General features: G+C 46.8%; 1 protein-coding gene across 1 annotated transcript; it reads right to left on the reverse strand.

Annotated features, from left to right (window-relative positions):
• Nucleotides 1-9746: 9746 nt before the first annotated feature.
• LOC135886351 (ankyrin repeat and SOCS box protein 18-like) lies at nt 9747-26320 on the reverse strand. Its single transcript, XM_065414145.1, has 3 exons — nt 26126-26320; nt 14853-14997; nt 9747-10018 (listed from the first exon to the last, which is right to left on the reverse strand). Exons 1-3 carry the CDS (start codon nt 26318-26320, stop codon nt 9747-9749), a joined length of 612 nt encoding a protein of 203 aa, XP_065270217.1.
• Nucleotides 26321-27911: the final 1591 nt, after the last annotated feature.

The raw sequence follows: 27911 nt of genomic DNA on the forward strand, positions 1-27911 counted from the left end.
TGTTGGGGAAACACCACAAACTGGATTCATAACACAAACCATGAGCAAAAGACCCACCTCCAAGTAAGTTTGGCAGTGTCCTTTTCCCCTCAGGGTCTTAAGTCCAATCACCCCAAAGTCCAACAACCCCAAAGCCTCTGTCCCTGGTCAGTGCCGCCCCAGAGTTCAAAAGTTTATCTGCAGAGTTTTACCCCCCAGCCTGGGCGGAAATGGGGGGGGCACACGGGATGTTAAGAGGCACCTTACGTGGCCCGAGGCCGACTGCCCCACCTCTCCGTGGAGTTCTGCTGCAGCCTTTACCACGAATGGCTCCGCTCTACCAGCCGCGCCGCGCTGCTCCGCTCCTCCAGCCGTCCCCGCAAACTGCTCCGCTCTGCTCCCCGTTCCATGGGCCGCTCCAACCGTCCCACAAACTGCTCCGCTCTGCTCCCTGTTCCGTGGGCCGCTCCAACCGTCCCACAAACTGCTCAGCTCTGCTCCCCGTTCCGTGGGCCGCTCCAACCGTCCCACAAACTGCTCAGCTCTGCTCCCCGTTCCGTGGGCTGCTCCAACCGTCCCACAAACTGCTCCGCTCTGCTCCCCGTTCCGTGGGCTGCTCCAACCGTCCCACAAACTGCTCCGCTCTGCTCCCCGTTCCGTGGGCTGCTCCAGCCGTCCCCGCAAACTGCTCCGCTCCGCTCCCCGTTCCGTGGGCTGCTCCAACCGTCCCACAAACTGCTCCGCTCTGCTCCCCGTTCCGTGGGCTGCTCCAACCGTCCCCACAAACTGCTCATCTCTGCTCCCCGTTCTGTGGGCTGCTCCAACCGTCCCACAAACTGCTCAGCTCTGCCAGCCGCTCCACTCCACCAGCCGTCCCATGAACCGCTGCAGCTGCCCCCGCAAATGGCTCAGCTCCGCTCCGCTCGCTGTTCCATGGGCCACTCCAACCATCCCACAAACTGCTCGACTCCGCCAGTTGCTTAGCAATATATCTTCAGGCTCCCACACGGGATAACACAGCACTCAGTGATCTCAGCTCAGCAATTTTAGCTCTTTTAGTGATTTCAGCTTGTAGTAGGGGAGCCCCAGTGCTGGTGCACCATTGGCCCAAAGTGAATTCAGTTCAGCAACTTTTAGTTAGACTTCTAATGGAAGCAAACTTAGCTCTGCTCTTTAGTTCTCACACAGCCACCCACAAGCGCTTTCCAGGCGCAGGGGAGGAAGGCGGTCGTCTTTGGCTTATGTGATAGAGTCTTCTAGCCCCAGCTGTTGAAAAGTTAAGGGGGTCAGGGAGTTGGAGAAGGGGGGCAGTCAGTTGGAGAAGGGGGGAGAAGGGGGACAGGGAGCGGGGGGGTTGGATGGGTCAGGAGTTCGGGGGGGGCTGTCAGGAGGGCAGGGGTGTGGAGAGGGGTTGGGACAGTCAGGGACAGGGAGCAGGGGGGTTAGATGGGTCAGGGTTTCTGGGGGGGCTGTCAGGGGGCGGGAAGTGGGAGGGAGTGGCTAAGGGGCAGGGCTACCCAATGTCCTCTTTTTTGAAAGTTCAGATATGGTAACCCTAGTGTCTGCCCCACACAAACTCGGAGGGGGTTAATGTGGGCCTGGAGGGGCCCATTAACCTAAGACTGGTGCACCTAGAGGCAAACCAGGGCCTAATGGCAGATGCAGCCCAGCTGGGCAGGAGCTGGGCTGGGATTAGAAAGCCAGGAAGCGAGAGCAGGGTGGAGGTCTGCAGTCACTCTGCAGAGCAGCAGTTTTTAAACTTTTTGAGCTGAGCCCCACCCCCCAAGTTACAATTTTTGGTTGCATCCCCGAGACAAAAATAGACCCATGCAAAAGTATGCTCAATAGAGCTGCTCATAAACCTAGCAGAGACCTTCGCGTAGCTTTAATTAAGTTACCTGCACCTGTAAGTTTCAAATACACAGCTGCTTACCAATGGCATGGCCAATGCTTCCTCAGCAGTGGCCTGCTTCTACCTTCCAGCCAGGCAGCACCACTCGGGCAGGGCCAATATCGGCCCCTCACCCCTCTCGGGAAGGCATGTGAGACAGTCTCTGGGAGCAGAGCCAGCGTGGGACGCAGAGACTGCTTGGAGCAGAAATGAGTGTGGCCACGGCGGATGTTGACGCTGACCCACAGGCTGGGTGGCTCACTGAGGTAAGTCTGAGGGGGTGCTCCCTCCCCACCCCCCATAGAGGCTGCCCCAGACCCTGCCATGTGGGGCTGGATGAGCTGCCTGGCATTGCCACTTGCTCCCCCAAATGTTCCTCCATGCCCCCTGAGGGGTGTGTGCCCCACAGTTTGAAAACCTCTGCCTTAGAGGGAAGAGAGTTGGCCAGGGATGGGAGGAGATCAAGCCCTGGGGTCCTGCCCTGGACTAGAGAGTCTGACAAGAGATCTAGGGAGGTGAAGTAGCCGTGGGGAGTGGAGGAAGCTCCTGGGGTGAAGCCAGAGATAGGTAAGGAGACAGAGAGGTGAGGTAGGGAGGAGTCCAGGGAAACAGCAGCCAGCTTGGAATCTGAGCAGACCTGGATTGCCAGTGAGAGGGCCCCTGGGCTGGGACTGGGGCAGGGCCGGTGCTACCATTCAGGCCAACTAGTCGGTTGCCTAGGGCGCCAAGATTTGGGGGTGCCAAAAAGCGGCACCCCCAATTTTTTTTTTTTTTACAGCGGCCGCTGCGCTGGGAGGGAGAGGGAGTCTGAGCCGCCGGCAGGCAGCCCAGGGGTTCCCCTGGGTCAGCGCGCTGCCGGCAGCCCAGGGGTTCCCCTAGGTCAGAGCTGCCGCACGGAGTGGGGAGCTGCCGTGGGGGGGATGACTCAGGGCGGGGGGGGGAGGAGCTGCTGCAGGGGGGGCGTCTCAGGGTGGAGGGGGGCGGGGAGATGCCGCAGGGCTGGGGGGGGGACGCAAGGTGGAAGTTTCGCCTAGGGCGCGAAACTTCCTTGCACTGGCCCTGGACTGGGGTAACAATTGGCCCAGGTTCCCAGTAGCACAGGATCTCGAGTTGGAAGAGGAGACTGTCTGAGACACTGTCTGGACGGCTTGTCCAGTGGGACTTTGTTATCCCAGAAGGGAAAACTATATAGTGACCTGCCCTGAAAGCTGAGCCACAATGAAGTGGACCGAGTCAAGGAGAGAGAGGGGGCCACAGTGTAAGTAAGCGTCGGAAGGGGGTGCTAGAGGGGGCGAAAGCTAAATCCCCAGACCCAGCCACAAGGAGGCACAGTAGCAGTGAGTGGGGAGCCCTTTACAGGCTGTGGCTGTGGAAAACAGCCACAGCACCTTCCCTCACTCATTCCCCCTCAACAGGACCCATAGGTAGGGAAGACAGTGGGTGAATTTAGCTTAGGGCTGGGCTTTTGGTGAGCAACAGTGTTGAAACATTTTTACTCCCACCAAATATGGTTTTGTGTGAGTATGCACAATGTCCGCATAGCATGGCAATGCTGTGACCAATACATTTGCTTGTCTTCACCAGCTGCCATGTGTCAGAGGGAGGGCTGTGTGGGGGGTGGTGTCTCTGATTTGTGCTGACCCTCTGTAAATGATCAGTGAAGTCACATTTGCATAAAGTGTGGTCAGACCATCCCTCCTGAAATTTCACTTCTCTGTGGAATGACTGCTGGTAAAAATTTCATACCTGGAATTTCTTTTCAGATTATTACAACTTAATTATTTTCTCATGCCAGTAAATTTTTTTCACAATTAATAATAATAAAAAACTTGTACTGTGTTTAAACTTCAAAAATATTTTCAGAAATAAAAATAACTGGATAGTGGGTCAAAAAGATGCGTTTTTGTACTTTTTTTTGGTGGGCTTTATTTCCCTGTTTGAAATTCACAATCAATGAAACGTGGTCAAAAAAATCCAAGTTTGAAAAATGTTGACCTGCTCTATTTGAATCCTGCTAGTACCCTAGTTCTGGCTACTGGCCACAGACAACAAGGGCATGGATTGTAAGGCCCTAACCCTGTTGACACTTATGCATATGCTTTACTTTATTGCCATGAGTCGTCCCATTGAAATCAAACACCTGTGTAAGTATTTGCAGGATTGGGGCCTAAGACAAGAAGCGATATAAATGGGGTGGAAAGAGAGATGCAATCATAGTATGCACATTTAACATATTTAAATGCCCCAGCTATATCCAAGTGCCCTATCACCTATCTTATTAATGGATAACTGTTGGTTGCAGGCATTATGGAAGAAAAGGGTCCTGATTTTGCAGTTCAGCTGGGGGGGCAGGGTGTTCCACAGAAGCAAGGTACAAGTAGTAAAGGAAGAGAAGTGCCATAGACATGGCTTCTGAAGAGCACTGGGCAGTAACATGGTAGGTGTGGTAAGGACTGACGCAGGACAGATGAGATTTGCTCAGCCACCGGGAGCATGCTCAGGAAATGTAAGAAACGGCTGAGATCACCGTCTGTTTGGCGACACAGCCAGCTGTCTTACAAGGGAAAGTGAATGTGATTCAATGGAGTCTGGAGGGAGGAAGTTCATATTGATGAAGTTTTTGTCTGTGGGAAGTCTGAGGAAGAATTTAAGATTGAAGTAGGTTCTTAAGGGAGTTGTGTGGCTGCTTGGCTAAAGTGATGAGGAGTGTACGCTGAAGCAAACCCAATGGCATGTTTTCGGGCATGTGCTTGATAGAGGCTGAAGGAAGAGCCAGAGGACTCCTAGAGCCAAGCTATCGGACTGTATTAGAGCTGATGCTGTTTCTAGATATAAAGAGTGAAGGCAAATTTATACCTAACTTATCCTCAAAAGGCCAAGCTATTTATGTGATTCTAAAGCCCTAAGGTGTGAGCCAAGACACCAGAGGAGGATGGTGCAGTGGTTAGGGTGCTAGCCAGAGACCCAGGTTCAAGGCCCTGCTCTGCCACAGCCTTCCTGTGTAACCTCAGACTCTGTGGCTCTGTTCCCCATCTGTGAAATGGAGGGAATACATCCCTACCTCACAGACACATTGGCAGTGGTGTAGATACAATAGTAAGGGGCACCAGAGGATTTAAACAATCTCTTAAGCAGGCTTCTATTGACCATAGCCCCATTACTGGCATTTGATGGTGTTTCCAAGCCTACAGTCATTTCAGCAAATGCCAACCGCTACACCCTTGGTGAGTTGCTACTTTAGTGGCACAGATACGGCTGGCAGCTTATAGCCTATTCTAGGTACTTTTGTCCCCCAAAGAGAGAATGTTTGTCTCTTTAGGGGTGTGCAAGAGTTTAATATGCTACTTGTACAGTCTTGATCATTTCAAGTTGCCCACAACCACAAGCTGCACTTGCCATTAGTAACTAGAAAAGACCTGGCCTCTGCCAGACCCACCACCAAAGATAAAACTGATTAAAATAGCCATTACTGCTGGCACACCCCCTCAACAGTGTGCAATAGACGTTGTGGGACCGTGGCAAGTAACTTGGCCAACATCTAGCTTATGAAATCTATGCTCTGAAGCTGAAGGTCTGATTAAGGATGGTGATATTACTCCAACAGTCCTTGCAGGATACATGATTGAACCCAACTGGCAGTGTGGTGGCCCAGCACAGGGAAGAGCCTAAAATTTAAGATAGAATCACGTAAGTCTTGCAGAATGACCAGGAAGACATCTCAGAGAACTTCATATCTTCCATGTAAGTGTTCCAGACACTGCATATGCCTTTGGGAAAGAATAGCACCAGAGCTGCGTGAAAGGGACGCACCGATGTGGAGTGACAATTGTTTTACATCTGTAGACGTTCTAACTAGACCTTCAACTCTCCGGGTCAGAACATCTTGTCTCATGTGGCATTCTGGAAAGAGAGAGTCCCTGATAATGGACCACTGTTTGCCAGCTCTGAATTCCATGCTTTTGGGAGACTGTGTTATTTCATGCATATGAACTGACTGGTGGAGAGAGCAGTATGACTAGCTAAGAGCGTACAACAAGTCCCTGTATTAGCTCTGCTGAGTGATAGGGCATGGCAGCTGATGATAGGTCCATGGTAACATTTTGATCCAGTGGGAAAAAGTAAATTATCATCCTAAATGGCCTGGCTTAAAGTGCTCAAGGCTGAGCGGTGCCAGATCTGAAGTTTCAGGCTGTCTTCCTTAGCTGCTGGCATGTAGCTCAAAACGTACCCACATTTAAAAGAAAGACACTTAGTCTTGATAAGACTGGATAAGGCAAAACGTTGGCCACCACCCATTGTCACCAGATGTAGCTGTGCTCCATTCCTGGGCCCCATGGGAGTCCATCTGACAGAGACAAATTAAGGTCCTCACTAGAGTTGGCCAGGATTCTTAGATGACCTGTCTTTCTGTTGGAAAATACCAATTTATCAGGAAGATTTCTCGGCTCCATGGTGGAATTTCTGGTGTATGAGAGATGGCAAGCACTGCCTGACAATAGCTTAGTGGCCCTCATTTGGGATGTGTGATACCCAGGTTCAAGTCCTGCTCTGACACCACCAGAGCAGTGACTTGGACTTGGGTCTTCTACATCTCCAGTGAGGGCACTGACAAGGGCTATTCTGGGGTGGCTCACTGATGCGCCATGAAAAAGTTCAAAAGGTCTTGATTTTATCCAAGTGTAAAATGAAACAAAATGCCAACACCCTCAAACCTTTTCATGACTAGAATTCCTGTTTTCCCACCAGCCCGAGTCCTCACTACAGAAGGACCAGGCGGCACCCGCAGCAGGTTCCAAACCCAGCTTGTTTGTGAACCCACGTGCCTCACGGCCAGGGTGAGAAGAGTCCTAACCATACCGAACATGAGTCTCCACTGGTTTGGATTTGTTAAGCGCTGTGAGTCACCTGGACAAAGTCCTCCTCAAGCCTAAATTGTGACTGGATCTCGACCTAGAATTAGTTAAACGTTAATTATTGTTATAGATTATGGGGAAAAGAGGTGGGGGAAAGATGTGAAGTTGCGGGTACTGCTTTGTCGCAGTAAGCTAGAAGCAACAGATGGGCAAAGCTTGTAGGCATAAGTTCTACAGTGAAGTAGAGTCACTTTATTGGAGTACAGGAAACAAGCATTTTTGCTGAAGTTCCTTGTTCAGCGGTAGAAGGAAGAGACTGATTTAGTCATTGTCACATGCAGGGGCGGCTCTATGTTTTTTGCCGCCCCAAGCACAGCAGGCAGGTGGCTTTTGGCGGCACGCCTGCGGGCGGTCCGCTGGTCACGCGGATTCGGCGGCATGCCTGCGGGAGGTCTGATGGTGCCGTGCCACCGGCGTCCCCGCTGCCGAATTGCCGCTGAAGCCGCGGGACCGGCGGACCTCCCACAGGCGTGTTGCCGAAAGCCACCTGCCTGCCACCCTCACAGCGACCGGCAGCCCCCCCTCCCCCTCCGCGGCTTGCCGCCCCAGGCATGCGCTTGCTGCGCTGGTGCCTGGAGCTGCCCCTGGTCACATGGCAGTAATAGGTTGGGACTACAACTCCCATCAGTTCCCTCCCCACTGCACATCCTTCCTGCTGGCTAGGTAATGAGAAAGGTCCTGAAAGTGCCTGGGGTTAGTTGGGAAGTGGCAGCTGGTCTGCGTGGCGTGCCAGGAGCGGCAAAGAACCTGAACGCAAACTGGAGTCCCCAGGAACTGTATGCAGAGCTGCGTGTGGAACAAGGCTGTGAATGCCAGGTGTTACAGATGGGTGCAGGTCTGGGTGAGGCTTATGGGGGAGCAGCAGTGGCTGAGCAGGGAGCCAGTGCAGAGGGGCCCCAATGAGACTGGCCTGGAAACCTACAAGCTCTTATTTGCTGGAAAAAAGACTGGACTGTTTTGGAAGTTTGCCTGAAAAGGGTTGTGCCTAATTCTGCTTTCAGTTAGTATAGAATAAATCAAGAGTAATTCCACTGAATTGAATGGCATGATAGTAGCGTGGACTTGGCTTGAAGTCAGAACCCGGCCAACAGGGCCAAATTCGGCTTGAATATAAACAGTAGTGAAAAGTTATGTCAAGGGTCAGAGAGGGGTAACAGTATCACTTGTATTCAATGGGCATGCAGAATTGGTACCCCTGCATGCAGGTAAATCTTGATCAGCCACATGATGTAATGCCAATGTGACACCAGTGGGGGAACTGCTTCAGCTTTTTCCATCAGAATAGAAATTACCTAGACGGTGCAGTAGGAGGGGCTTTAACTTTTGTTGTCCATTGCTCTTCCTGCTATACTCAACTCTCACTCCCTTGGCATGTAAGTTACCCGTTTTGCACAACCACCGAATACCAAATCAGTGGAAGCGACACAGCTGTATCACTTTCATCCACTTGGCATTGGGTGTTCCATGTTTATTCTTCTCTCCGGGACTGCGGCATATGTAGGTTGTGGTTATTAGCATTTTTTTTAGGATGACCAGACAGCACGTGTGAAAAATCGGGACAGGGGGTGGGGGGGGGGGTAATAGGAGCCTATATAAGAAAAAGACCCCAAAATCGGGACTGTCCCTATAAAATTGGGACATCTGGTCACCCTAACTGTTTTATATGTACTGCTGCATCTTGATATTTTTAAAAGGAGTCTGCCTGGCTGCAGAGGCGACTGGAGCCTGCGGATAGGGAGGGGGGGGCGCAGAGGGAGGGCAGCAGACTTCAGCAGTGTCACTGAGCATGCTCAGTCCGTGTGAGCATGCTCAGTACAAACCAAGTGGCAAATCGGGGGGGGGAGGGCACATGATCCTGCATGTCCCCCCGTCCCCCCGCCCCATGTGTCACATCTGCCTGTCTGACTTAGTGAGGCAAAGTTGATACAGGACGTTAGAGGCGAGAGAGCCACACGTTCACACCGAGATCTCTCCTGGAGACAGCGTTGCAATTTTCCTTATTCCAAGATATGAAAATCAAACTTGTTTTGTGGGAAAATGGAAACATTTCCTGGTTTTGCTCAGACGTACTCCATCTAAATCAACTTTTTGTTCTGTCAGCCTGAAAGTCTAACTGGTCTTGGTGTTGCATAATCTCTCATCACCTGGATAAAGCAGAGGGCTATGATAGATGGAGTTAAGCTGCTATTGTCGTGTACACACCTGTGCATTGGACTTAAAGATTCTATGCCTGGAGGTTAGCCAAGCCAAAATCCAGCTCCCTGTTGCTATATTGGCTCTGCAGGGCTAACAAGTAGTAAAAACCTAGTCCAGTCATTAACAGAGTCAGGAGAGGAGATGCTGACCACACACAGGATGTACATCTGGCGTGTAAGAAGCAGTCAAATTGATGCAAGTTCTTCTGACTCTAATTCCCCTTGAACTCAGTATTATCAGGGCCGCCCAGAGGATTCAGGGGGCCTGGGGCAAAGCGGGGGAGCTGCGGCGCTTGTACTCACCTGGTGGAGGTCAGGGTCTTCTGCGGCATTTCGGCGGCGGGAGGCCCTTCACTCGCGCCACGTCTTCGGCAGCACTAAAGGGCCCCCCGCCACCGAAATGCCGCCGAAGACCCGGACCGCCGCCGGGCCAGGGCTTGCGGGGCCCCTACAGGGCCCGGGGCCTGGGGCAAATTGCCCCACTTGTTCCCCCCTCTGGGCGGCCCTGAGTATTATAGGGGAAAGTCACTTTGCTTGGGGCAGGTTTGTGCTGAGCAATCGCCAAGATGCTATAGGCTCCATAGGAGTCTTTCTATAGGTGCCAAAGGGCTCTGGATCAGGCCCATGTAGAGAAGAATATATGGACTGGTGGAGAGAACTGCACAGGGAAGGTTAACTGAACATTACAATTGCAAGGGCGGTGGTGGTTAATAATGGGAGAGAAGGGTGTGTGTGTGTGGGTACATGCTGCCTGGCACAGCCCTCTTCTTACCCCAGCGTGTTCTGGTTGGTGCACAGATGCAGTGGTGCCAAGCCTTCCTCGCTCAGGAGGTTGGGGTTGGCTCTGTGCTCCAGCAGCAGCTCCGTGCAGTCCGTGTGGCCCCCCTCGCAGGCCTCGTGCAGAGCACTCTGGCCTCCTGGAGCCATGTTGGGGTCTGCCCGCCAGAACAGCAGGTGACGCAGGCAGGCGGTGTGTCCATTTCTGGCAGTGATGCACAGTGGGGTGGTCAGTTCCCTCTTGTATTCGAGGGACCACAGGCCTGTAGGGCAGAGAGAGAGAGAGACGTGAGAAGGCTGGACTTGTGGTTAGGGCACAGGATAGGGACTCCTGAGATCCAAGCTCTGCCACCGGCTTCCTGTGGACCTTGGGCAAGTCTCTTAATTTTTAAATGCCTCCGTTTCTGATCTGCAAAGTGGTAGCCATGCTTCCCTTCCTCCCAGGGCTGAGGATAACTTCATTAGCAGCTGCCCAGCTTTGATCATTACAGCGCCAGGGGGAAGCCAATAAATGACTGGGGTGAGTGGCAGACACAGATGTCAGAGACTTTGCCCTTTTACACCAGATAGACCAGGTGGATGAGATGATCTCTTTTATGGACCAACTTCTGTTGGTAAGAGAGACAAGCTTTTGAGCCACACAGAGCTCTTCTTCAGGTCTGGGAAAGGTACTCCCAGTGTCACAGCTAAACACAGGTTGAACAGCATATGTGCTGCTAACTGCTTCTGCTATGCTAAGGGCCCATTCAAGGTGAAGTGACCTGTTATTTCATACAAGACATACAGTAAATGTTATACTTTTCAGCTGCACAAACTAAGGCCCTGTCTACACTACAAAGTTATGTCAACCTAACTTACGTCGGCACACAGCCCCGGCAGTTATAAAATGGCTTGTGTGAGCACACTTAGCTCCTGGTGTCGGTGGTGTGCAGCCTCACCAGGAGCACTTGTATCAAGAGTGTTGTCAGTGTGGGGCATTGTGGGATGGCTCCCGAAAGGCAGAAAAAGTCGACGTATGCAGTACAGTGTCTACAATGATGCTGCGTTGGCCTGTGTCCATTGACCGTGACTCTACGCCACTCGGGGAGATGGTGTAACTATATCAGCATAGTGTCAAGTATCGGGGGTAGCCGTATTAGTCTGTATCCACAAAAACAACAAGGAGTCCGGTGGCACCTTAAAGACTAACAGATTTATTTGGGCATAAACTTTCGTGGGTAAAAAATATCTGAAGAAGTGAGGTTTTTTACCCACAAAAGCTTATGCCCAAATAAATCTGTTAGTTTTTAAGGTGCCACCAGACTCCTTGTTGTTTAAATCAGCATAGATAGGCAAATTACATTGATGGGAGCCAAATTTAAGTGAAGACATTTCCACAGCGACGTAAGGCAGCTTATGTCGACCTAACCAGGTAGTGTAGACCAGGCCTGACAGCGGGAGCAATTAAAATACAAAGCAAAACCAAGAGACTTGGCACCTGTGGGCCCCCTCCCTTCTCCTGCCTGGCGCACAGTGCACAGGAAAAGGAATTTGAGAAAGTTTTGACCTGCAGAAAATGCCTGTGCGTTTGCAGCTCTTGAATGCACATTGCTCTCGAAAAGGATCACTGGCTCCTCATTCAACACAATTCTGGTTTCTTTCTTTCCCCCTTTCTAGTTCTCTGGGTGCAGCCGTTGCCCTTTTGCTGAATAAAACAGAGCAGTGCACTGGACATTTTTTCGCTCTCTGAAAACGTTGGGGCTTTCGAAAGGCCTGTTGAAGGTTGTTAGCCACTCTGAGCAGTGGTGGCTACAGGGGAAAAGAACATTCCCCAGTGAATGCACATCAATGGGCAGGATTTCACAGGGCAGGAATACCGCCTTATAATGATGGAAGAATCGATATCGTGCCTGTAATGAGCCACAAAGGGTACCTTATTCAGAGACTTAACTTCTTCCCCTGAGCCCATGCAGAGAAGTTTTAAAAGACAGCTCATTAATTACCCACCTGCATCTAATACAGATTTATAACCTGTTGAGGGCCATGCCTGGCCCCTGGGTGTGCAGCTTGCTGTTCATCCAGGGGGAAAGCCTGCATTAGCTGGACATTTAGCGGGCCTGAAGTAACAGAGCCAACCAGGAATTTGATACTACAGTGACCCTGGACATGACAACTGCCCTTGCACGGATAGAGTTTGGATTTGCAAAGAACTATATGTGTGTGTTTCATTCAAGTGGCTGGCTTCTCTGCCTTCTAGCTCCTGTGTGAACCTAGCCATCCGAGATGTGCTGGCTGTTCAGTTCCACTGCCCCCTGCTTGCTTTATGTACACACAATCCCCTAAAGTCAAGATGCTGTCACACATAGCAGGTCAAACCCTGCCTTCTGTAGATCACGAGCTACATATGTTTGGGAGCAGGTACACCCTCTCTCTAGGTACTCCAGTAGCTCTAGAATACCCAAGTCGTGCCACCAAAACATACATAAATAGATTTCCCCAGCATGCTGGTGAGGCATTGGCAAGGGAAGTATTATCCCCTCTTTAGACCTGGGCAACTGAGGCAGAAAGATGAAGTGTGGAGTGATGAAGTTCCAGATCTCACAGGGAGTCTGGGGCATAGTCGGGGTCGCCCAAGTCCCAGGCTAGTGGTTTCCTCTAGTGGTCTAGTGCCACATAACCAGCCTTCCTCCCTATGCACAGGTAGAAACCCTGCAAATTATTTTATCCCCTTCCCTTCAGTTGTAGCCTCAGGATATTAAAATCCAGCGGCCAATGATGCATGCATGTATGGTGTAACTCCTCCCCCAGACCCTTCCATTGCAGGAAGGATGGAGGCTATTGTTTCAGACCGAAGTTTTGGATGGGAAGATTTTGCGATTGCGTTGACTGCCTATTTTGGGACTGCATTTGTCCCAGCTTTTCCCATCCCTTGAACCAAAGGAGGTAAGCGCTATGAAATGTTACCGATCCCTTTCAGTATAGACACAGTGACACATCCCTAGTATCCAAGGAAGCGTTTAAAGAACTGCCTAGACAAATGTCTCCCCTTGAGCCTCTGGGATCGTTCAAATCATATTTCTGACCCCACTCCCCAAGCCACGACACTTAGCACTTCATGGCAACAGCAGAGCGGGAATTCCGATTCGTCTGCTTCAGAAGCCACTTGAGCTAAAGGGGCAAGTACAAGGCCTGTGACCTACAACTGAGCAGTTACGACTCTAGGGGGAGGCCCACGTTCATACTAGTTGTGTGTTTGTTCGTAGGGGGTGACGGCTCAGCCCAGGGGTGAAAGTAACTTAAAGGAGTTACCGGTATGCTGGAGTCCTGAGCGGGGGTGTGGCCTCAACCAGAAGAGGCGGGGCCTTTCAAGATTTAAAGGCCCTGGGGCTCCGGCTGTGGCTGGGAGCCCCAGGGCCTTTAAATCACCCCGGAGCTCCCAGCTGCAGAGACAGCTGGGAGCCCCGGGGCTCAGGGGCGAATTAAAGGGCCCAGGGCTCCAGCCGCCGAGGAGCTCTGGGCCCTTTAAATCAGCGCCGCGGAAGCCGGTCCAGTCCGGCACGGCGTACTGGCTCTTGCCGGTACGCCGTACCGGCTTACTTTCACCTCTGGCTCAGCCTAAAAGTCAAACTCTCGGTTTCTGCATATTTTAATATGTACAGTATAATAAGAGCAATTAAAAATAAACCTCGTTAAAGCAACTTAGCCCCATTCTGACTTGAATGACTTTTTTGTCGATTGAGGCCGTTTCAGTTACACTGGTAGGAGCCCTGCCCTGCTTTTTCAAGCCCTGTCTCAGCACCCATATGCCTCTGCAGTGTGGCCTAGTGGACAGACTGGCACTTGGGAGACCTGAGTTCTATTCCTGGCTGCGGCGGGACTGGGGAGCCATCTCCCCATGTGCGGTGCTGACTGTTGGGCAGAACTGATTAGAAAATGGAATTTCCATCCTGTGGGAAATGGATAGTTTGTTTGTGCCCTGAACTGGGACAAAAACCTGAAATAACGACACTTGTGGCACACTAAGGAGTTCAGAAAGACTTTGATTTGGAAAGGTTGAAATGCCGTGGAGAGGCAGTGGTGCATCATGGGAAATGTAGGCCAGCCAGTGAGCTGGGTTTATAGGGGAGAATGGGAGCATAAGGAATCCAGAAGTACGACTCCCATCAGGCCCCGTGGCAGCTTAGGCGGTCACAGGGATTAACACTGACCTGAAGGAAAACATTTAATTCAATTTTCTCTAATGGAAAATCCTGTGAAAAGCCCTCTCCTTTCCCACGGGAGATTTTGTTTTCAGTGAAGCCCCATTTTCTGACACTCAGGTGTTTTGTTCAGGGTTTTTATCCAGCCCTGGCACTGGGTATATCGTTCCATTGCCCATGATGGGCTAGGTTCAGCCTAGGCATTCTGTAGGTGCGCAGTGGGAGGGAGGAAGCCTGTGCAGAATGGCATTGTGTGCTCTGGGTATTGCAGGCTCTGCTCCCTCTCTACTTCCCTACGGGGTCATAGTGGTAACGAGGGGCTAAGAATAGGCAGAGCCTGGGTGTAAAATGCTGCAGGGATATAGCACATTGCACGCGCCCCCTGTCACTGCAGAGCTCCAGGAAACCTTCCATCTCCCCAGGGCAGGACATCCCCAGAGCGCCCCCTGCTGCTGTGTCGTTCTGCACCCCTTTAGCATCCTGCCCCGAATGCAAAGCTGCCCGTGAGCGGCACAAACTGGCCCCATGGGACTATGCTTGGTAGTAAGCACTGTGGATGCAATGTTCAAACATGCCAAACTGACCCATTAAAAACAAGTTAGGCACTTTAGGCTCCTAAATCACTGAACATTTGTACCCTAGATCTGTTAGTGAGAATTTGCAGAATCAGGCCCTTCGTTTTCCCTGTCTAGAGCACTTGCTAACAGCGAGGCACTGCAAACATTTAGCACAAAGGCTGCATCCACGGAGCATATGGTATAATCATCTCAAAAGAAATCAGACTCCTCGGTAACATATTAGCAGGGTACTTAAAAACAGAGTGTAATTCATTTAATATGAACACACCACACCTTTCTCTCAAGCAGTGTTTAGTAAGTGCCTGTTTACTTTTTAAACTGGTCCTTGAAAGCAAGAGTACCTGACAATCCAAAAGAGGCCAGGCTTTTCACTTGCCATTCCAGCTCATTTTTACTGATCTCAAAAATCAGATTGACGTCTTCATAACATTTATCAGTCAGGACCTTGAGGTTTCTCAGGTCTCCCGTGGCCAGTGCTGTATAGTACTTTTCCGCTGGAGCATGAGCCATTAATGGGTGCTCTGATTCCACTTTCCGAAGGATCTGTAGCTTCTCTGTAACGGGTCCTGGCAGCTCATCTATTGCAATGCACTGCAACTTATTTTAGTACAAGACCTAGCCGTGTGGATAGATGGTCTTTTATAGTTTTCCATTGTCCTGTTACCATTGTCCAATTATAATCCAGTTAGAGCTCTATTGTTGTATTTATAACTCCAGTGGGGTCAGATGATAATGGTTACTTGATACAGTAAGGGTCATATGGACTTCTGGATATAGCAACAGCAAGCCTGCCTAGTTCTATATATACATATGAATGTATGTAATCACAAGGTGATAGCTAAGGTCAAATGTTCACAGTGCAGCTTTGTGTCAGCACCTCTGTGATTAAACTCCTGTTTTAATTCCAGACAGCAGGTTGGCGGAGAAAGAGACCAGTTTAATCTGGGAGGAAAATTTCCCCATAATAAAAGAAACCACTCACCCCAAGGTCTTTAACTTCTTTTTCCCTAGCTGAATGAATTTATATGACTTGTATTCTTCTGGAGTCTGTGTAAAAATACATGTTGTAAGTGGTTTAGCTGGGAGACTGATTTTTTTCAGGACTATGATCCATATTTCCAGCGCAATCCACTGTCATATGCTTTTGAGCACAAAAGAGCCATTAGGTGCAATTGGGTTTCACATTAAGTGATAATACTCTGCTGCAGAAGCCGTGCTCAGAATAGCGTCTTCTGAGTATCTCAAAGCACTTTATAAACATGAATGAATTAAAAACTCACAGCACCTTTTGATCTAAGAATTAATATCCTTGTGCTATGTATAGCAAACAGACAGAACCTGATCCGGTTACCATTTAAATTAACGGCAAAACTCCCATAGACTTCAATGGGGTTGCAAGGATGTGAGGGTCGGTTCAGCGGCTCTCACTGAAGTCACTGGGAGGTTTACAATGGGAGCAGGATCAAGCCCTGACTAATAGACTCAAGCTCACGCAGGGTGACTCTGCAGAGTCAAGAACTGACACTGGATCTCATGACTCCCAGTCCGATGGCTGAAGCCCAAGAACATTCCTCTCAATTAACAGGTTTCATATCATCTAAAACTTTAAGCTCCATGTCCTAACTGCCCCCCCCCCGAGTAAATATCCAGAGAAATCTCCTTGAGAAAACACAATGACCTAAAGAAATTGCAACCTAATGAAGCCAGCAAACAATGTACAAACAATGGAGGAGTTGTGGCCTTGTGCTGAAATTCTATTACAGCTCCCACACTAAATAGGGTCACTAGTTGGATGGAATATTTGACTGAATATGTAGGTGAGGATGGAAGTGATTTTGGTGTTTCTGTAGAGGGTGTTCTCTACAATCTGACAGCTTTCCATTGTTTCCCAGAGTTTGTCAATGTATTGCTTTGTTTTCCTTTTCCCTTCTTTCCCACAGACCCATGTGTATCTCCGCATTCATCATTGTGCTATCATGTCTGCAGTATAGACGCCACTATAGCCTCTTGTGCCACCTCCTCAATGCTACTGCAAAGAATCAGAGGACCTTGTAACGAAGCACGTCGCAAAAGTCACATTGAGCTTCTTCTACACTGCAGCATCTTGAAAGTTGTGCTAGACCCCAGCCAAACTCCCAGATCTGAACACTTTCAATCTTTCGAGGGACGGGTGAATTTGATATCAGATCCGGACCTGACTTTTGTGTGTCAGCCCCACCTGCTAGAAAACTAGAACTAAAATAGAACATGGATTTATTCTAACTGGTAAGGCTTCAACTCCTCAATATTTTATTTTTCCTTTTGGCTTTGATAGAGGGACTCTTCCTGAACCATAAAATGACGTCTCCACGTGTGTCAGCACCTGAAGTTTATCTAAGAACATCCAAAACTTTTAACGTTTTTCTTAATTTTCCTTCTCCCTCCAAATCCAATCAGATTCTTCCTATCCTCTTTTCCACCCTTGCCTCTCCAACCTTCAGCTGATCCTTAGCCTCCAGTGCCTCTTCCTCGTCTCATCCAAGCCTCTGTGCTTGTTGATATTCCGCCGGGCAGGGGAGGTCTCTGGCGATGTGCTCTATTCGTCCTCCATATATTACGTGGTTGACTTGAATGTTGCACCATTGTAATATGGCAGATGTCCCAATAGATCTTGCTGACCCTTCTGCACCCCAGAGGTGTCTTTGAGCAAAGGCAGTAAACTTTTGGGGTAAGTAAGGAAGGTAGGGGCAGGAATGAGTGTATCACTTGAACTGTTTTGAATCTGAATGTACAGTAGTTTGGGCTTGGTTTGAGATTCGGATTGGTGTTTGGTTCATATCGTCTCATAATTTCTCCCAGCAATTAACCTGGTGGTTGCCATAGAGGAAAACTGGGTTTGGCTCCTGATCTTTTATTTCCCACCCCAGGTGCAGCTGGGAAATCAACATGTTCTACTGTAGGAAGGGATTATCTTCTCACCCCACCCCCATGCAAGTTAGGGAGCAGGGCTGATATGTTCAGCAGAGAGCATAGTCCTTCTCGGCCACAAGAACATGAAGTGGGACGTATTGTGAATGGAAAAGAGGGGTGTGAGTAGCACAGGAGTGGAAAGAACGGGGGAGAAAATCCCCAAAACTTAAACAGCCAGAGACAGTGTGTTACAATATTCAGAGCCGCGTTTCATCCCTCCCCCTTTTTATGAGCCATTATTTCCATCCAATTACTCAAATGTTGTGGTCAGTGCAGGGACACAGTTACAATAATAACAGCATTACTAACATGTGAGGCTAAAATTAGCCATGACTGGGAGGATTTTAATAATCCCTAAGTGGGGCATGTAACCAGCACCAGTCTGTCTCGGTTACTTCACTCACATGCTAGCGAAGGCAAGCTGGTTTTCCAACTCATTAGAAGCTACGGTATGAAGCTCAGGATGAAACCATATTTTCATGATTTTAGTTAAATTTAGGGGTAATAAAATTAGCATTGATTCCTGGCAGGTGGATTATTGTGGGTTTGTTGGTCACTTTCTGAAGTCTGTGCACTTCTGAGTGAAATCTTGGATACATAGAAATGCTGCTGGCTAATAAACAGGGAAGAGCAAGGAAGGCTCCCCAGTTGGATTGCTAAAAAAGCCGAGGATATAAACCTCATTGCTCCACGAGAGAAAAGACTGTAACTAACCTGCAGCTTTGGATCTAAAGTTGTCCTAATTTGTTAGAAGTAATGAAGATACTTCATAGTTGTGGCAGAATTTGGATGTATAGTCAATAGATTTCCAAGAAAGGGAACTTCATACAGACACTGTGGGTGAAATCCTCACCCCATTGAAATCAATGGGAGTTGCACCATTGACTTCAGTAGAGCCAGGATTTTAGCCCATATACCTACTACTGGACACTTTGAGTTGCTTGCTTTTGGCCCGTGCACCATCTTCGGATACTCTTCCCTGGGAATCAACTGTTACTGGGTTTCTTTTGTTTTCTATGAATGATATTCAATGGTCTGAAATTACTGTATTTTTAAAACCAAAATCCATTTCAGAAAATAAATAATCCTGATCAAAACTGCAGTAGATATTGTCCTATGCTCCTTAAAATATGCCTTTTTATACTGTTTGCCATGTGCCGATCTCAACATGCTTTACAAAGGAGGCCAATATCAATGATCCCTTTGTACAGATGGAGAAACTGAGGCACGGAATGAGGAAGTGACTTGCCCCAGGTCACCCAGCAAACCAGTGGCGGGGCTCAGAATTAAACTCAAGTCCTAATTCAGTAACCAAGACACTAGGCCGCACTGCCTCCCCAATAGACCACAAATATATGCTCTATGTAACTTGAAGGAGATGTAGACATTCTGTGTACTTCATCATTAAAAGTACAAGATTCTCTTCCTGCCTGCAACCTGGGAACATGTGACACAGCTACTATCTTGCGTTTCAGGTCAGCATGCAGAATGTTAATGATAGTGATCTCTCACTCATGGAGACTTGATATTTGTTCTTTGTGTTGTTTTTCTTAACATAAAATAAGTAATCTAGACTGAAACAGATCTCTTGCTCTAGTTGTATGGGGAAATTAATTTTTGTTATGACTTGGTCAATAATTACATCAGTGATGGTGAAATATCACTCTATGACCTTGGACAAAGCTACGTGCTTTTGCTTGCCTTTATATATTATGTTTTGGATGCTCTTTTCTCCTGTCTATTCATATGCAGAGTAGGAACTGCTGTTGACAGAGGGTCGGTTTCTGATTAGTTGATGGTGATGAGCAGAGCTGAGCAAATAATGCACTTTATTTCGGGCACTTTGTGGGCTAAATTGAAAAAAAATAAAAAATAAAAACCTCCCCAAAAATCTGATTTGATTCAAACTGAAATGATTTTTTTTGTCAAATTGAAAAATTTTGTTTTAAATGGACCAAAACATTTGTCAAAGTTTTCATTTTGAGTCGCCTGTTTTGGGTATTTTTCATCTTTTTTGGTGTGCGTATGGGGTTTTTTTTTTAAGTTGGTCAAATTTGAAATCAAAATGCCATTTCAAAGCAAAAATCAAAACCAAAATGTTTCAAAAAAAAAAGTGAAAAAGAAACATTTTGACTCTTCTGATTTTTTTTTTCCAACTGAAACTATTCTTTGAATTCAACCTGAATTTGGCGAATAGTTTTGGGCCCTCCAAAATGCCCTTTTTGTTTAAAAAAAAGTTGCCCAACTGAAATGATAAGTTACTTATGTCTCATTCTATTGAAACCAATGACACTAGTTGTGGAGTAAAATGCTTCCCTACCTGACTAAGGGAACCACAATCTGTTCCAAAGTAATCTTCCTAGTTTCAGTGTTTTTGTCATTCTTCCTTCCTTTTAATCCTCAAGAGAAAGTCCTTGATATATAGTTTCACTTTATTATTTTGGGTGGGCAGACTAACAAACAGGTTTTAGGTTTAGGGCCTGAGCCGGACAATAATTATGCACGTGAGTAACTCTACTTAATGGACTAACTCAGATCTGTACATTACTCAGGGATGTATTTGCAGGATAGGGCCCATAAAGGTACAGCTCACAAGCATGCCCCCTCCATTAGCAATAGCATTACAACCATTAATTTTTAATACGTTTAGTATCTTACCCTTCTTTCTGAATATGAATGTTTGTAGAGTACACCTCATTTAACAAAACATTAAGCAATTTTACTTCTTCAGATCAAGTGTGTCTATTAATAATGACTCAAATTGTCTGAGCTGATTTCACATTATTAGGAAAACTCATTATTGTCATGTGAAAGAGCACAATATGCAAAACTAAAAAGAGTAAATTGAGAGCATGTTTACTAATTTATTACCCTGAAGCTGCTACATAACAGCTTTGTTAGTTTATAACATTTATATAGGCTTCAAATCATAACTTCCAATACTGTCAACCCCAAGGATTCAAAATCACAAGATTGGCTTAAAAATCAGGAGATTTTTACATATACATTTTGAGGTTTTTAGAATCCAGATGACTTTTAAACCTTTAGGGTGTATTCTGGTTAAGTTTTGAAGCCTTGCTCCACAACCAAGAGAACTAAACATTTTTTTTAATGAAATTTAAGATTCTTACATATTTTAAGAAAAATTCCAAGTAAGCATGAGAATCAATAGTCACAAGAGGTGTCAACACTAATTAATAGTGTCATCTCTAATGATCGTATATTAACAAATTTAAAAGTAAATAACTAATTGTAATTGAGACGTGAGTATTTCATTCACAGTTGTGTAAATACAGAAAAACAAACAAACAATCCCTTCCCCCACAGGAGATATGCAAGTCAACTCTCATTCAAATTCTTAAAAGAGGTAAGATACTCTTTGACCGTGATCTTAGCTCTGATATTTGTAGTCCATGAAAGTACTAGTAAGTGCTAGTACTGACAGGAGTTTTTGTGGAAACAAGAAATTGAGCAAATATTGGAAAATATTCATCATGTAAATCATGCAGTCATAAATATGAGCATTGAAGGGGAGGGATAGCTCAGTGGTTTGAGCACTGGCCTGCTAACCCAGGGTTGTGAGTTCAATCTTTGAGGGGGCCACTTAGGGATCTGGGGAAAAATCAGTATTTGGTCCTGCTAGTGAAGGCAGGGGGCTGGATTCAAGGTCCCTTCCAGTTCTAGGAGATAGGATATCTCCATTAATTTAATTATTAACATACAGTTAAATTTTTTAAAGTAGAAGAATCTCTTCAGAGCTTACCTTCTAGCATTCTTATCAGAACAGTACTTTTATTAGTACTATTGTTATCAGCACTAAAGGTGAGGTAGAAAAGCCTGCATTTTATAGGATCCTAGACTTCTCTTCCCATCATGCTTTGCTAAAAGCAGGTTGACCGAGGCTTCCCTTTTCCTCGCTCTTTCAGAGAGTCATGTCTGCTCTAACCATGTCTTAAGTGTGTTCTCCAGGTAAGAATGAATTTTCTAGGGTCTGCTTCCTCACGTTGTTTTTTCTCTCTCAAACCATTCTGTTCCAGATTGATAACCCTGTGGAAGAAAGAAGGGACCCATTCTTTTTCAGGGCTGCATTCTTAGGCTGTGAACAAACAAAGAGGGAGGATGCATTTATCTTGTTACAAAGCATGGTACCTTTTTCCCTAAGGCCCTTTTCTCATTCCCAGAGACAGTTTGCTTTATTGCAATAGCGTTGCTATGTTTATAATTATTGTACTGCTTATTTACCTGTGGAAATTACTCATGTGACTTAAATATCCAATTAAAACAGCTCATATTTACATATCGGGTTCTTGTAATTGATTGCACACACGCTATAGGCTAAGAACTTACCACTCACATTATTAGGAAATGATGTTGAATCATAAATAAATTTGAGACAACTGCAATAGAGAAAAAGGCAAAGTTTGTCCAATAAATTATTAATGATAAATTATTTGTCCAGCTCAAGCATAAACTTATTGTTCTTGAGACTGATTCTCTGCTGTCTTGTAACTTGTGATTTGGGAGCATTTTGTGCACACTGAGATACGTAAATGAAGGCACAAAGTGCAAGGCAGGGGAGAACCAACACCCTTGGTTAGACTCTGGATCTGACACACAATTATGTAGGTCAGGGAAGAGCAGAGAGGACTGTGAGACTCTCCTGAGAGACCAAGCAAAGCTAAGTGAATGGGCAACATGATGGCAAATGAAGTTCAATGTTCATAAATGTAAAGTAATGCACATTGGAGGGAAAAATTTAAATGACTCGTACACCTTATAACTTTCGGAAGTAACTGTATTAATTCAGGAAAGAGATCTGTCATTGCAGACCGCTCAATGAAGACCTCTGCTCAGTGTGGTTAAATACACAGAGCTGGTCAAAATTATTCCAATGCAACAACTTTCTATTGGAAAATGCGGATTTGACTAAGTTGCCCTGTTTTGTGGGAACATACTGATTTCATCAACATTTTTGAAGGGAAATTATCCAAGCATTTAGATAAGGTCACAATGTTTTGTTTTGACTCGTATCACGTATATCATACATATATATAACAAATTTTAACAGAAAATTCCTGTTCAGCTCCAATAATAGTGTACTGGTGTCCTCTGCTGTCTTTTAAATTTGGTTTGGTGCAGGTAGAAAAATTATAGTTCTTTGTTTAATTAGAAATAAAGACATTCAGATATGGATTTAGTTTTTCACTGGCCAAAGAAAGACCACTTCCTCAATACCTGTGTACAAATTTCATCTGAATCCACATCAAATCAAATTTCCCATGAAGTTGATGTTGGCAAAGAGAACTTTGCCTATTATTTTTTCCCTGTGGCATGCAGCTATGAAATGGTAAGGTGAATAATGGTGTGTGAAGCTTTGGCAAACTGGCCTCATGTCATATGGCTTGTGAAATTCCATCAGTTACAGTAGGTTTGCTGATTAGTACACTCCATAGTGCTCTCACATATACAATGGTCTCTCCCCACTTCTCAGTGACGGCTAAGTACAGTAGTGATGTCTCATGTTACCAAGACTTCATTACTTTCATAAATTGTGCTGGAAGATACTTACTTGTACACCAGGAAGTATCGTAAATAATTTAAAGTAAGCTCCATTTGTCAAAATCAATGCCCAAAGTATGCTAGGATGCATTATCCTTGCTCTCCTCAACGGTGTGTTCCCTTCATGGCTAATCCACAACATCTGGTAACTCACAATGAGGCTTCCAGTCATTAATGTGAATTTTCAAGGTTTTACCGCCTTGTTCAAAGATGCAGCATGACTGTGAGGGCAGAGCTGAAATGTCACCTTTGAACACAGTTGACTTTAAATATGAGGGGAGCAGGGACTTGAATTCTCCTATGTTAGCAACTCCCAGTTTGCTCCCTCTGTCTCTCTAGCAGCTTTTATATGTCCTATTGCTATGTGCCTCACGATTGTTAGTGACTTTATCCCTGCAACACCCTGTGAAACGGGGCGTTACTTCTATTCCTATTTTGCAAAGGTCCAGAGGTACTCAGACTTCTAAGCACCCATATCTCCTCTTGAGGTCAATAGGAGTTGTGGGTGTGTGGCACCTCTGAAAATCAGGTCCTGTGGGACTTGCCCAAGTTCACGCTTGCACCCAATCTCTTGATACCAGGCCAGTGCCTCAACCACTGGCCCATCCTGACTAGTCTTCATTGCCCACAACCTCTGCACTCTGACTCCGCAGACTCCAGGCTCCAAAGGCTAATTCAATACAGGGCATTTAAGCAGCAGATTCTCCACACTGATCCCCCTCAGGCCTGGGGACTGGGCCTAATCAGCAGTCCTCCCAGACCTCTGACAGCACTGCTGCTTCTCCCCAGCTGCTCTCTGTGTGCTTGCTTCATGGCTCTTTCTCTGAATGCTGCACTGCATGGGGAACCAACTTACCTAAAAGGGGAAATTAAAAAGTCTGATTGTTCTCTAGGCTAAGTTCTGTCTTGTATTTGGGGGGAAAAAAACAGTATAAAACAGTTTAAAAACAGAAGAACCAGGAAAATAATGTACCCCCTGCGTGGATTAGACAATGACAGGACATGCTCAGTTGGCTTACTTGGACAAGACTCATCCTTTTCCTCTCTCTTATTCTGCATGACTATTAGAGTTGCAGAGACTATGGCCATGGTGCCTCCAGCATGGCCAAAAGTCCTGAATGCGTGGAAGCCAGTGTGAGCGCCAGTGAAATCCCCTTCCCGTGCACTACGTCCTGAGTCCAAGTCTCTGCCTTCCTCTGAGAAATGGGTATAGGTCACTGTTGGAGCTAGCTCTATATTGTACTTTCATAGAATATCAGGGTTGGAAGGGACCTCAGGAGGTCATCTAGTGCACCCCACTTTTCAAAGCAGGGCCAATCCCCAGACAGATTTTTGCCCCAGATCCCTAAATGGGCCCCTCAAGGATTGAACTCACAACCCTGGGTTTAGCAGGCCAATGCTCAAACCACTGAGCTATGCCCCCCTCACTGAGCTATCCCACTTTGTTCTGTTTCCTGGCTGGACAAAGAGGCTGTGATGCTCAGAAGTGTGTGCATTCTATTTTTCTCACTGTTTCCATGGAAGAGAGGCTCCTATGTTGATACAAAGGCATAACACTTTTGTCTGCACGTTGTCCTCATAAACACGATGCAACGATAACTTCTGCTTGCTTTAATTTTAAGAAATGAAGTACTGTTTGCACTCTGGTATCAAGATTTTCTTTAAAAGGTTTAAGTGTTAATATCGAACTCAAAACAGCTGAAACGAAGGCAAAATAGTTGTGTGGCGGTTGTTTTGGTGCAACACTGCCCCCTAAGGGTGAGAAAAAGTAGCTGTAAAAGCAGTGATGTAATGAATTGTTCAGTGTAATAGAGGAGACTGGGAATGTTGGGGTCAGCACCATGTCATAGGGTGGCTTGCCCCTCTAAGGCCAGAGGCCTGGAAACAATTAGTCTGGGCTAATTAGGTGGCCCACCACAGCTGAGTTGGGATGTGGGTATTAATTAGCTGGCTATAAAAAAGAAGCTGCACGCTAAGGTGGAGATGTTACAGACAGCATCAGGCAGGAAAGCCTGGGACAGAGGCTAAACCAATAGAAGGGACTGCCAAGATGTCCAGCTGGGGAGGCCTAGGAGAGACTCTGACCATCTAAGAGAGAGACTACAGAGCTATCCAGACAGCAGAGACGCCTGGGGCTTACAGTAGCAGGAGCTGCTGCTAGAGGAAGCTGAGACTAATGGCTCAAGAAGCTGCTGAGCTAGCAAGGGAGACTCCTCCTGGCCTAGCTCCCTGAAGAGATTCAGAAACGGTTGTTCTGGGGACTTTGAACGTTTTGCCTGGGCTCTGTGCTAAGGGCCTTTAAACCATTGTGCAAGTGGTCCTTTCAGAATGATTTATTAAATGGAGCGATGCTGAAGTTAGTTAGAGAGTTTGGCTTCTCCTCGACAGGGCTGTTAAAGTGAACTAATTGTTACCTGGTCATAGGGGAAACTGAGGTAGGCCACAGCAGAGCCACACGCAGCCACAGGTGAATGTTTGGGAGGCGACAGTGACCTTTGGGCATACCAGGTAGACAGAGAAGCCAGCAAAACTCAGTAACCTGGAACTTAGAGGCCTGAGTGCTGGGATTGCAAAAGATTCATGTGATTATTCCTGTTAGGGAGTGGATGGCGTACTTAGCTCCGTTAGACAGGCTTTTGTCCAAACTCTAATTTACAAAGAGAGGCAGACTCCAAGAGAGTTAAATTTATGAGCGTTATCTGCCTGGAAATTGTTCTCATGCAAGGTAGGGTTGAGAAACACTCTTCAGTGTGGAGAGCAAATTGATCTTTGATCCTGACCTGATTGCTGCACTTACGGTGGCCTGTCTGCTAGAATAATGTATTCAATTGTTTTAAACATGGCAAACTCTGAGCATAGGGTGGAATACTGGAAAGAGGTGAAACTAGTGTGATGATGATCAAGCTTGGTGCTAGTCTAAAGTGCCAGCTCATAGCATGGAAAACCGGTGCCCTGTTAGACTATATCTAATTTTCAGGTAAACAAAATTTCATCTGTCAATGTCTTCCCATTAAGGAATGCTAGTTCTTCACACAATTAAAATGATAATGACATTTTAAGTCTCTATTTTTGCCATTTAAAAAATATCGCAGTTACCTACTAGCACTAAAGGGTGCAGGTGAGTTTGTGGCTCCTTCATCCAGTCATCATTACAGAGTTTGATGGTGGCATTCACATGTTGAACTTCAGTGCAGATCAAATCCATCACTGTGTTCTCATCCCCGACGTCCAGGGCAGACTTTAATCTCCTCACCAAATCGGAGCTGGCCGGGTGAGCAGGAATACAGTCAAAGCTGGACATTTTCAATTCTTTGCACTTGGGAAGCACGTTTTATTATTTTTAATACAGCGTACAAAGGCGGCCAGTTGTAAATGAGAAGCGTGTGTGCTTTTGCTATAAAAAGACAGCTCTGCTCATATTACACCAGTTGGGGATTACAAGGGGAGAAGGAGCCAGATGTAAGGGAGCCACTGAAAAGAACCATACACAATAAACTATCTTTCAAAAGGTGGAGGTGATTTTTTGTTTGTTTGTTAACTTGGTGTTTATACCAGAAGTGTAGCAGGGGAGAAATTGAGACAGGCCCTCCCAGAGGACTTCCAGAGGAAAAGCTGTTGCATTCAGAACTGTCACACAGAACGAGGAAAAAGAAAAACCCTCACCCAAAACACAAGAAACCCTCTGTATAATGCTTAAAAAATAGTTTGCTGAGATTAGACTTTCGAAACCTCTGCTTAGCAGGAGAGAAGCCTTTTGATATTTCTCTCACTTGAGAGATCAATTCTAGTTCAGCAGGGGGTCAGTCTGACCAGAATGGTCTAATTTTGACAGAACGTTGTTTTAATTTCCAGTTTTCCCTTTGTCTGCTGAAAAGACAATAATCATCCGAAGAAAGAGAGACAAATAAGATAAGGCCATGCTCAAAAAAGAGGTTTGCCGATTAAACAGTGCATCACACATTGGAGCATTTGAACTGTAGGATGGATTTAAGGAAAAATCCTGTATACTGTGTATTAGGCAGAATCAAAAAATGCTTGGGTGGATGGAGAAGTGTTTTCATTAGTGAGGTGAGCTGGTTAATGATTTTGTAGTCCTTGGGGCTAAATTGTGTCCCCAGGCTAAAATCTAGGCTGAACATGGACTGACTAGCTGGGCTGGATGCTGGGAGATGCAGTCAGGAATCTTCCTCCACCCCTGGTCATAGAAGCTGCTTTAGCCCAATGACTGAAGTGGCTTATAGAATTGCACATTTGGAAATGGCCACAGATCGGCCAGCAATCAGTGCAGCTGCATTGGTGCTGACTCTTTGGTATAGGCCTGGGCAAGACAGGGTTTGGACCAAGTGCAAGAGGGATAAACCCCAACTAGCTCAGTGTATGCAAACCCCTACATGTAGAGGTCACCACGAGCTCAGCTACACTGAGCCCTAGCCACTGATTGTTGAGTTGGGGCTACGCCCCAGTATTAACCAGGCCTGGGTGCGGCTCCTATTTGGCTTTCCTGTACTGAGATCTGTGCAGTAATGGACGCACTGCCTCATGCCCTCACATCCAGCTCCCCCATTAAGACAGCAGAACCCCACGAATTGCACAGGTCCCTTGCCCAGCTGCAGAGGAGAGAGCTGGACTTGCTCCGCATTGACTCTGAACATACACTGGGGTAACCCAATAACATCAGTGGAGTTTACTAGAGATTCTCACTGGTGTAAGTGAGAAGAGAATCGGGCCCAACTTTAACACAGTTTTGAATCGGCTAAGCAGGAAACTAGTATTCCCATCAATCCCCTTCCCACTGAGTGATGACCTTCCAGGGTGGAGAGGCAGCCATATACCCCTCTCCTGGTTAATACGGGGAAGTGGTAGAAACTTTTCTATGAAACACCCTGACCCAG

Source organism: Emys orbicularis, chromosome 12 (genome assembly GCF_028017835.1).
Source record: "Emys orbicularis isolate rEmyOrb1 chromosome 12, rEmyOrb1.hap1, whole genome shotgun sequence".
In the NCBI taxonomy this organism is placed as follows: Eukaryota; Metazoa; Chordata; order Testudines; family Emydidae; genus Emys; species Emys orbicularis.

What these genes read in the sequence shown, in the direction of transcription:
- LOC135886351 (XM_065414145.1), bottom strand. Translation starts at nt 26,320, where the DNA reads ATGTCCAGCTTTGACTGTATTCCTGCTCACCCGGCCAGCTCCGATTTG. An exon ending in AAACTCACCTGCACCCTTTA is followed by an intron (nt 14,998 to 26,125) that starts GTGCTAGTAGGT and finishes CCAGCGGAAAAG; the next exon opens with TACTATACAGCACTGGCCAC. An exon ending in GGCCTCTTTTGGATTGTCAG is followed by an intron (nt 10,019 to 14,852) that starts GTACTCTTGCTT and finishes TCTGCCCTACAG; the next exon opens with GCCTGTGGTCCCTCGAATAC.